This window comes from Rhinoderma darwinii, chromosome 2 (assembly GCF_050947455.1).
Source record: "Rhinoderma darwinii isolate aRhiDar2 chromosome 2, aRhiDar2.hap1, whole genome shotgun sequence".
In the NCBI taxonomy this organism is placed as follows: Eukaryota; Metazoa; Chordata; class Amphibia; order Anura; family Rhinodermatidae; genus Rhinoderma; species Rhinoderma darwinii.
The window spans coordinates 69602743-69612942 of NC_134688.1; the positions used below are offsets into that span (position 1 = coordinate 69602743).

Here is a 10200-nt window from a genome sequence, read left to right on the forward strand (position 1 = left end):
TGTGGAGAGCTTGGTTATTAATATTACCTTTGCCTTGTCTTTGATTTTTCTCAGAACCCTTGTTATTAATGCCAAGAGTGTAAATGCATACTAGAGCACAGTGCCATGTATGGGACCAAGCATCCAGCGCTAGAGGAGGATCTGCAGGATTTAGGGAGCAAAGTCGCTTTACTTGGAGATTGTTGTTGCAACCAGGTCTTAGTGTTGTTCTTTACAACCCCATTATCATCTAAAATAAACCGTGTAGATTCCCGCACCATTCTCCCTGAGCTAGACTGATGATTTGGGTATTCTGCCCTGAGGTTATCTTTTCCTCTTAGGCGCACAGCTACTAAGGGGGTTAAATTCTGTTCTGCTAGGGCGAAAATCTAAAAAGTCACTTTCATTCGCGATAGGCCTCCCAGCTACCTGTTTAATTGGGCCACTGATGCAGAGTCATTTCTGAACTCTGGAATCTAGAGGAATTCCCAAGTAGATTCAGACCTGTGAAGGGATCAGAATTCATTGCTCTAGATTTACAATCCATCCCAAATGCGTCGATTTTTCTGCTCTGGGTGATCTCCGACTAGATCAACTATGGTGATTCCCCTACCATTAGAAAGTCATCTAGGTACGGAATAAAAATTCCTTTCTGCACTCTTATGTGGACTGCCAATTCTGCGACCACTTCTGAAAACCTGAGGGGCCATGGAGATACCAAATGGTAGAGCACAGAACCGAAGGTGTTTTATGTGGGATTGATACTGTACAGACATCCAAAGGAATATTTGAAACCCGGGATGTAGGGGAATATGCAGGTAGGAGTCTTAAATTGATAATGCCATGAAACATTTTGAAGAAGATAGATTAAAATCTACGGTCAATGTCCCCATCTTGAACTTTTAATAGACAAGAAATTTGCTTAGTGGTTTGCGATTGGGGACTGTCCCGAGTGTGCCATTTGGCCTTTTTTTTTCCTGGAACAGGGAGAGAAAATCCCTGACCTTCCTTCTCTATCGGAATCAAACACTAGAATGTCTTCCCTTATGAAAGAGAGAATAGGTCAAAAACTTCCTTAAAAATGGCTGAAAGAATTTGAGGCAGATTTTGCCACCGGCAAAAATCTGAACAGGGCCTTAACTAGCTAATTGTACAATTTAGACTTTAGGGAGTGGTAAACAAAAAAAAAAAAAAAAAAAACTCAAATTAAACACAAGGGTAGATTGCTATTTTTTTTTTTTTTAAACCTATAAACCCTAGGAGTGCAAAAGCCACAACAGGCCATATGTAAACTAGAGGAGACTACATTGAAGCTGTATGTAGTTTGTGTTAAAGGCAAGAAGCAGTCTAGAGAAGTTGTAGGAAATAGTTTTATTGAACACTTGACAATGAGCTTTATGACTGTACTTGGCATTTACTTTGAGATCATTTTAGCACAGGTTGATTTTGTGGATGTTAATCACCATATAAAGTGATCCAGGTGATAGCCCAACGTCACTGTGTACAAGTTTGGCTAGCGCAGTTTCCAGCTTCTGAGATTTATTGCAGCTTGCCCACTCCAAGTCAAGTTTACAGGAATGGCTCAGACACTGACCAAGCATATACCACTTCTACAATGGTCCTAGTTACATTAATAAGTTAAAAATTATGCTAAAAGTTTAATAAGTCACTGTATAAAAAAAAAAACCTCCAAAAAGTCATAAGTTAAAAGCCTGACACTTGGCCAGCAGTGTCCATCTAAAAACCAGACCAACTCTGTTGATCTTGAGGTAAGTGCTATGCAAGCCATAGACCGTTCTTCATTCACAGAGGAAGAGTTGCAGGGAGGGTCATGAGGGAAACCTGCATGTACCTGCAAGATAAAGAGTCAAGAATTTTTCCTTAACAGCGGTCAAAGGTTTTAACTATGGCCTAGGGATGTCAATGAATGGGCAAGACCCTCTCCAATGTCCCACAATTTGATGATCAGCAGCACTAGGAGTTAATGCTTTAAAGAGGATCTGTCACCTTTACAGACATGTCTGGACCATCCCTGACAGCTGGGTGTTACTAAGGGGGGGGGGGGAGAGAAACACTGCATAGACATAAGTGACAAAGCCCTGTCCAGACAAATGCTTTGAGTAGCTTGCAAGAGAAAAAATAAAGTCAAGCGATTTGCTAGCAGTTTGATTACTACATACTGGGATTTTAGAGCTATAATTGGCAGCCTAATTAATGCATTCCTTGGCAGTGATAAGTGATAAGTACTCACTAATCTAATGGTTTATTTTGTAGTGAGTGACAAAGTTTAGGTCCAGCCATAGATATTTGCAGCACTCTGATACTTACTTGGGGGTCTTGTATTTCTCCCTGATGGCTTGTTGTGCTTGATGTGGTGCATCGAGGCAGGCTCTGTGCAGGTCAACTAGACAAGGTGCCAAGTCACTTAAGCTGTAGCCAGTAAAGGCTTGGAGAGTTACAGTCTGTTGGAGAGAAGTCAGGGTCAGGCAAGTGATACAAGGCTGACAGGATGAAAACTGCAGAATACAATGTTTGTCAATTCGAACATCTGCTACACTTTGCAAGAGGTAAAGTGCCATTTTGCATAGATTAACGGTGGGCTGAGGTTCTACGAGATACACCTGTTCTGTTCCAGAAATAATTCCACTCTTCCTCGGTACTGCAGCTCAGAGCCCTATGTAAGTGAACAGGATGGAGTTGTAAGAGAGCCCATGATCAAGAATGGCACCATTTCTTGGAGTAATTTCCAATGTCGCAATCCCTTTAAGATATACTCTAAGCAGCCGTTTGTGACCACTACTACATGAGATTTCATGCAAGGAATGGCCTAGAAATCTGGGACAGTCAATTCTGTCAAGAATTAATGGCAGTAGTAGATGTTTGACAGAAGATCAGTGTGGTCCATAAGGAACCACTTTTAGACCATTGAACGAGTGTATTAAAACCAATGATTAGACTCAACCACAATTTTGTGCAGTACAACAAATAAACGTCTCAAGATTTTGAATGTGAATGCAGGAACGCTCGTTACCCAGAATACTTTGTTAATCGTATAGTTGGCAAGACCATAAGCAGCAGCTGCTGTTATTGATGGAAGATACTTCAAGAAAGGCTCCTCCTGAAGAAGCGCAAGCTCTGCCATGTACTAGAAGAAAAAAAGTGCCATATATAAATATAAAATTAAAAGGTTTAAGCATACCAAGCTTGAAATTGACCCAATATTTAGTAAAGTACTTTTTGAAAAATCAAGGATTACAGCTGGATATAAATCTTAACTTCAGGTATTGTATGAAAACGAGCCGAACAGCTGAACTCCCTTTGGTTAGTAGTGTCACATCCCACAATATGTAAGTGGAGTAGATATACATATGTACACCAACCAATCAGAAAATAAATTGCACTCAGTTCTAGCAAGACGTGCCGTTACCATTGCAAGATGCTCCGCCTTTGTGCCGCCATATTGCTTGTAATTATACTGCTGGAGGAACTGGTTGATTGTAGGGACCGTCAGATCAAAAGCTAACACTTTAAGCAGCAGGTGTTCCATCCGCAGCAGCTGTTTCTTAGTGTATGTATCATCAGTTATGTACACAAACTCGTCTACTTCAGGTGGGTAGATCTCCTCATATTTCCTAGAATCAGAGGTCTTGTGTTAACAAAAGCACAGGTGAGGGATTACATAGTATTCTAAAGCCTGCAGATAGCTCAGTGTTAAAGGGTAACTAAACTTTCAACAAACTTCTGAAGTGTCAGAAGTTTTGGTTGGTGGGGGTCTCAGTGCTCTGACCCCCACCAATCACTAAAACGAAGTGGCACAAGTGCTTGTGTGAGCGCTCAGCTTCTGTTCAGCTTTCCAGAAATCAATATAGCAGAGTACAGACTCAATAGAAAGCTTGAGCCCATACTCCAATACATTGGCTTTCTGGAAAAGCCAAGAAAAGCAGCCAAGCGCTCACACGAGCACTTCTGCTGCTTTGTTTTAGTGATTGGTGGGGGGGGGGGGGGGGGGGGGGGTCTCACCAAATCAAAACTTCTGACATGTCAGAGGTTTGTAGAACACTTAGTTACCCCTTTAGGTAGCTTCCAATAAGCATGTGACCACTCCGTACAGATATACAATCTCCTCATATTCTATATGCCACCCATAACACTTGACAAAAAGCACCACAACTGACGATCAGTACTTTAAGTACCAAAGACTTAAGGGATTTCTTTTAAAGTGCCTTTCTAAATCAAACACATCCATCATTACTGGATAATATATGGAGGCTCCAATTCTGGGATCCCCACCTAGCAGGAGACTGGGTTCAGCGAGTCCAGTTTTGAAATCCACAAGTAGATGGGAAGGGGACCTGACCACATTTTGTGATTCCCAGAGATCCGACAAACTGCAATAGAGAGGCCTGAACAGCTCATATCTGTGGCCACTCACCCGCAAAAAAAAAAAAAGAAAAAAAAGTAATGGGGCCCCTGTTCTTCCAAAATGTGGGTGACCTAGAGGGGCATTTATAGCATATCTAGCCTACAGATCTCATCCACAGACAGTGAACAGTAAAACTGAGATGTAGCAATGGCCAACACCAAAGGGTTAAATCAAACAGGTTTACACCACTTTAGTGGTGCAAAGAGGTTGCAAATCTTAACATATGCCTTTTGCAGCTTATACCACTTCAATAAAAACATTAAATGGCTTAGTGGAGGGATGGGGCACCCACGATTTCACAAGTTTACACCAGAAAATAGTGAAAATCTACGCCAGCTCGTAGATTGTGTAGATTTCCGTTTGTGGTGTATGGACAGGCTGAGGTGGGACGAGTTTAAGATGTGTACACCTCTTAAACTTGCTGCATCTTACTCCAGTAAGCTTTGGTAAATCTGGGCCCTTGTTTCCCAGGCAGTTACACAACAAATAGTATGAGGGAAAGAGGAAAAAAACAAAAAAAAAACAAAAACACGAGTTGTAGATAGAATTGAGCACTTACGAAGCCAGGAGAATAGCGGCCGTTCCAACAAGCTGCAGCTTCCCCCTAAGCACAGACATACAAGATAGGAATCTGTCCAGGTAGTTGATAGCAAGAAAGAAGGTTTCATTGCGAAGCTTGTATTCTTCTCGGACTTCTGCAAGCCAATCCACCAAAATGGTCCTCATGGCTGATGTGATGTCAGGCTGCTTTCTCATGTAGTAGGGCTTCGGTCTATGTTTAACCTGGTAGAGGGTGTAGATAAACTTCAGTCTTTAGCTTGGCTTTGAAGCAGGCTTCACTTTATAGCGGAGAAGCCTTTCCCAGAGCACCAAAAATCATAGTATCCAATACCACTAAGCATGTAGACTACAGTAGCATACTTCTCTATGCCAGTTAGTGAAGGCTATTCAGTGCCATAATGTATATAGATCTTTATGCATGTTTGCTCCTCAGAAGCGTATGGAAACTCTATAGTACAGTATATTAGATGCGGCTATACTACTAAAACATTTGTGGCCTTTATTGCATCTTTTTAGATTTATAGCATTTTGATGCTAGGCCTCACGACCTTTATTTAGAAATCGGAGTCAAACGCAATATCTAAGGACCAGTAAAAACTGCAGATCCATTGAAAATAGACCGTAGTCTGCAGAGCTCAGCTTCAGACATGCTTTGTCCAGTAGGCCAATGAGATACAAACCGCATGAGGTTTGCAAACTCATCTACAACCCTGCACTACTCTTGAGGAATGGCGCTCTTACTTCAGCTTCACGCAGATAACTGTGAATCTCATCAATGTATTCTACCACGGCCACAGAGTCTGGGTCAACGTCAGAAACCTCCGCAGGTTGACATTGTAATGAGGTGTCCATCATCATTGGGGAAGCTGTTCAAAAAAAAAAAAAAAAAAAAAAAAGTTTAGAATCCCACATAAAAACTTACGAATACCATAGCCCGAGTGAACAAGAAGCTACAAACCTGCACTGATATCAAGCAGTAAATGGAACTTCTGTTTAACAATATTTGCCTCTGTTACTTCCAAACTTGGACATTCCACGTCGAGTGAGCTGTTCTCGTGTTCATCCTCGCCTTCATCTACATAGATAGTAAAGCATGTCTTGGGGGCCACTGAAGCTGTATTACAGAACATCTTGCCAGCAAGAGGAAGTACATTCTCAGGGCCAGATGTGGATTTTCCAGACACAGCACCCTAAATTTATTTATTAAAAAAAAGTGTTATTGATACAGAAGCTAGGTGTATAGTAAAAACTAAAACTGTATGTCATAGTAAAAATTGGACCTCAAGTGTGCAGTCACATGTAAATGCACATTTGCCACATCGTTTTTGCATTGCTATCAAAATTTTAGAAAGTCAGTTCTAGAATTTAATTTTTCCCCATTGGACACTGCAATGCACCATTAGTCTTCCCAGTACATTTCCTAGACTAGCCTTCCATGCTGGATTACGCAGAGTTTATTTAATAGGGATTCTGTACTCTAGGACAAGCTGTCAGTCTAACCAGTACCGATCACTTGCTAGTGGCATATCCAGTAGTGAACACGCAGAACTATGTTGTATAGCATTAGGAATGAACAGCCTATGAGATCAGGTGATTTCAGACTCACACCCCAGTCAATGGATACAGAGCTTCAGTGACAGATGTTAGCCATGTCCTAATGGAGCTAACATATGAAGCTAGCATTGGTTAAAGGTGTTGTGGGAGATTAGAAAACCACTTGCCTGCCACAGGGAAAAAATATATATTAAATGGGGCAGAGCTGCAATATAAGGGTATGTTCACAGTGTTTTCAGGGAGTTTATGCCTCAAAAAATAGGAGGCAGAACACCTACAAACATCTGCCCATTGATTTCAATGGAAATACAGCATTCTGCTCCGACAGGGCGTTTTACGCCTAATTTTTAAAAAAAAAAAATTACAATTAGGAGCAGTTTTCCCTTACAACCAGCTCCGTATTTTCAGACATTTTTGGTTAAGCGTGTGATCATACCAATAGACTGCCTCTGGTAGAGCTGAGGCATTACACTCCCTACTGGATACTTATTCAGTTGCAAGACCAATGATGGGCAGCTTTGCCATTCATTTAATTAAAATGCCCAAGTAAACTGGCATTGAGCAGTCATTACATTAGTTGGAAACCCCTTGGGCAAGTGAACATTTTAGATATTCTGCAGATTACAGGAGGTTCATCTCTTACCAAGCTAATGGATCTCTGGCACAGATCGTTCTCACTTATTACTCCAAGTATCGTTCTCTGTGGTGGAGGCAGGAGCAGATTGGACTGAACCAAAGTCTCCATCCTTGGTAAAGAAAGATTTTTCTGGTAGCCATCATAGCCACCCATACCAGCATTTCCAACAAAGTGGATATTGGATGTACTATTGCGACGCATTCCCAGTCAAGGCGAGACAGCAACTAGAAAGTGTACAGATAAGGGGTTAAGACTTAAAGCAACATCACGTGACAAGTAATAAGCATTAGATATTCACATTCGGAAGCTTTGTTTTGTACAACAGGGTAGCTCTACATATGGATCAGTAACGTAATTCATAGTTACACAGTACATGTATGCCATCCCTGCCAACCCCAAAGTTAAGTGGGTGGCAGAACATTCCATAGAACACTGAGTGATACATTACCAAAAAGATGTAGGGGAATATGCACAAGGGTGCCGATACAATATATTGGTGTATTAGCACAGACTTCTATAAGGTGAATGTGTAGGTGTAATATCTGAGCCTACAGAAAGCATATTTTGTACCTAGTAGCGGAAGGGCACACAAATGGCAACAGATCCCATTTAGAAGCCATTTCAGGCTAGAGAGAGGAGATCTACAGTGCTCATTAAAAAGAAGACTGACAACCACACCAATCCCTCTCATTGCTCCCCAAGAAGCAGGTCACATTAAAATAAAAATCTAAGGAAGATACAGCAAAGCCAGAACACTCAACTGTTTCTATATCTGCCACAGACTTCAAGGGAGCAATACTCTACTGCAATGGTCAGGGCCACAGAGGGCATGGCGGTGCCATAGAGGCACAGACTGGACACCACTGATCTACTGGAACAGACTGTTGAAAGCCATGACACCTTCCCCAAGTCAAGAAAGCTATTTAAATTCCCATGACTGGCATAGTTTACTACCATTCACAAATAAGACGCTATACACATTAGAGGCTTTATAGCATGTGCAGCTATATCACTAGTATTTACAACTACCTCAGAAAGAAGGTTTCTGTAACCAGAAATAAAGATGGACAAAACTGGGTATAGTTACATCAGAGAGCATTTTTAGACAGTCCCAAGCTTCTCAAACAGGCCATGGCACGGCTTTAGCTCCCCAGACAAACTGTGCCCAGCAGTTAATCATAAACAGAAATGACAGCTAGTAACCCATGGATGTCAACCCACAAAGTTAACTGTCATAATGTGTGGCACCTGCCAGTGGGAGTGACAGACTGGACATGCACAACCACCATGTTTTTTTTGTTTTGTTTTGTTTTTTTTAAGCATTGGCCCTAAAAGGTTAGGAACTTACGACCGTATTTTTCATCCGTATTTAGACCCATTTGTTTCTATTAGCCACATTTCCAGATTTTTATGGATGGGCATCAGTGCGGGAGAAAAAACCCAAAAAAAACGAACCTGTCCTATTCTGGTCCATAATTACAGCATAGACTCTCCCATAGAAGTGAACAGGTACGGATGTGCATCCGTAAACCACCCGCATTTACAGAATCATTGCTACGCAACATGTTGGTGACAATTTGCAGCCACCCTCTTTTTTACAGATCCGCATATACAGATGCATTACAAACAGTATTTGCAAACACCGTTCAGAGTATACACAAATTTCACATTACTACAGATCCAAATTTACAGAAAGACTAAAACAGTCATGTGCATGGGGCCTTAGATGTGATTGAAAACAGGTGGATCCTGCGTGTCAGACACAGGACCCGCTGACAGATCCAGGTGCCGTGTATACAGAATACAAAAGGAGCTCTCAAAGTAAAAAAAAAATATATATTTTTTTTTTTTTTTTTAGAAAGGTGCACAAAACAGACAAACGAAAATCTAGGACCAGATGGGATTTAAGGCCACATCCACCTACAGGAGCAGATCTCTGCACTATATGTATCTAGAGCCAACCAAACAATGAACCCCACTTGGTACGGTAAACACATTCCATCTTCTACGGGCACAGGATGGGACCAATTGCACATCCGGGTATTTCTCAGTACATACCCCAAAAAGAGACACGGGACATGCTGCTATTAGGAATGCTACGATTAGTAAATCCACCCCTTAGACCGTAGGAATATAGCAGCAGGCACCAAAGCCTGTATAGTCCCCTTTAATTGTACTGCAACATTTAGAAACGCTCCAATGTGTACAAGTACCTCTACTACATACATAACACTACATCCTAGACCAGACAACACAAAGAAAAAGATCGCTGATCGGTTACCACTGAGCAAACTCCTCTGATTCCTGTAACTTCACCACGATCAAGTACAAGGCACAACGCTCTCCCTTCCCAGCCCGTGCAGCCTGTATTTATTGGGGGATCATGGAAAGTGAAAATTGCCCGCAGCCGTGCAGGGGACCGGATATTGATGAGCGGGAGCAATTCGGTTCAGGTGTTACCAGGGCTGGGCGCGGGCTCGCGGTGTACATGGCAGGGGAGATGCCGCTGCCTCTGATCATTACTAAACACAAACCGGTGTTTTCAATCCACCCGCTACTACGAGTTCTGACCAATCAGATTCCACCCTAGCGGCATCACGTGGCCCGGTCGTCCTAGAGACTCAGAGCGGCGTGCTCAGAGGGAGCAGGAGGCAACGTCTCCATGGTGACCACTGACAGCGCTGTCACAGCTCAGGCCCTGAGGGATGTCTGTGTACACTGAGTATGTGTCAGATGAGTCTTCTGGGAATTCATTGTGTGGAAAAGGGGACCAATTCTGCAATGTATTCACGAGCACTTCATCTAATATATACAAAACTCCTTCCAATATAAGTGCTACAAATTCCATTCAGCAAAGCTGGGTGACAACCATCATGGTGACCACTACAGCTCCCATCATCAATGGCAAACCTGCCTAGTAAAGTGGCAATATGGGAGGGTGGATCACTGCATAAAAAGGGCAATTTTACGTGCTGTGGCCATTTTGCATGTATTGTTTGGCATTTTAGTGAAGTTTTTTGAGTCATTTTGGATTAAAAAAAAAAAA

The 10200-nt window shown here is 42.0% G+C and overlaps 1 protein-coding gene across 4 annotated transcripts; it reads right to left on the reverse strand.

The window, feature by feature from the left end:
• Positions 1 to 1343: 1343 nt before the first annotated feature.
• On the reverse strand, positions 1344 to 9764 carry CCNA1 (cyclin A1). Of its 4 annotated transcripts, none has more exons than XM_075850038.1 (9): positions 9689 to 9764; positions 7161 to 7378; positions 5922 to 6153; positions 5705 to 5829; positions 4962 to 5185; positions 3407 to 3611; positions 3011 to 3124; positions 2308 to 2441; positions 1344 to 1831 (listed from the first exon to the last, which is right to left on the reverse strand). In XM_075850038.1, exons 2-9 carry the CDS (start codon positions 7353 to 7355, stop codon positions 1783 to 1785), a joined length of 1278 nt encoding a protein of 425 aa, XP_075706153.1. In that variant the 5' UTR covers positions 7356 to 7378; positions 9689 to 9764; the 3' UTR covers positions 1344 to 1782. The 4 variants fall into 4 exon arrangements, with proteins under 4 accessions (XP_075706153.1, XP_075706151.1, XP_075706152.1 ...); XM_075850036.1 differs by lacking the exon at positions 9689 to 9764 and adding an exon at positions 9436 to 9682; XM_075850037.1 differs by lacking the exon at positions 9689 to 9764 and adding an exon at positions 8242 to 8320.
• Positions 9765 to 10200: the final 436 nt, after the last annotated feature.

What these genes read in the sequence shown, in the direction of transcription:
- CCNA1 (XM_075850038.1), bottom strand. Translation starts at nt 7,355, where the DNA reads ATGCGTCGCAATAGTACATCCAATATCCACTTTGTTGGAAATGCTGGT. An exon ending in GCCGCTATTCTCCTGGCTTC is followed by an intron (nt 3,612 to 4,961) that starts GTAAGTGCTCAA and finishes CTCTGATTCTAG; the next exon opens with GAAATATGAGGAGATCTACC. An exon ending in CGATTAACAAAGTATTCTGG is followed by an intron (nt 2,442 to 3,010) that starts GTAACGAGCGTT and finishes TCTCTCCAACAG; the next exon opens with ACTGTAACTCTCCAAGCCTT.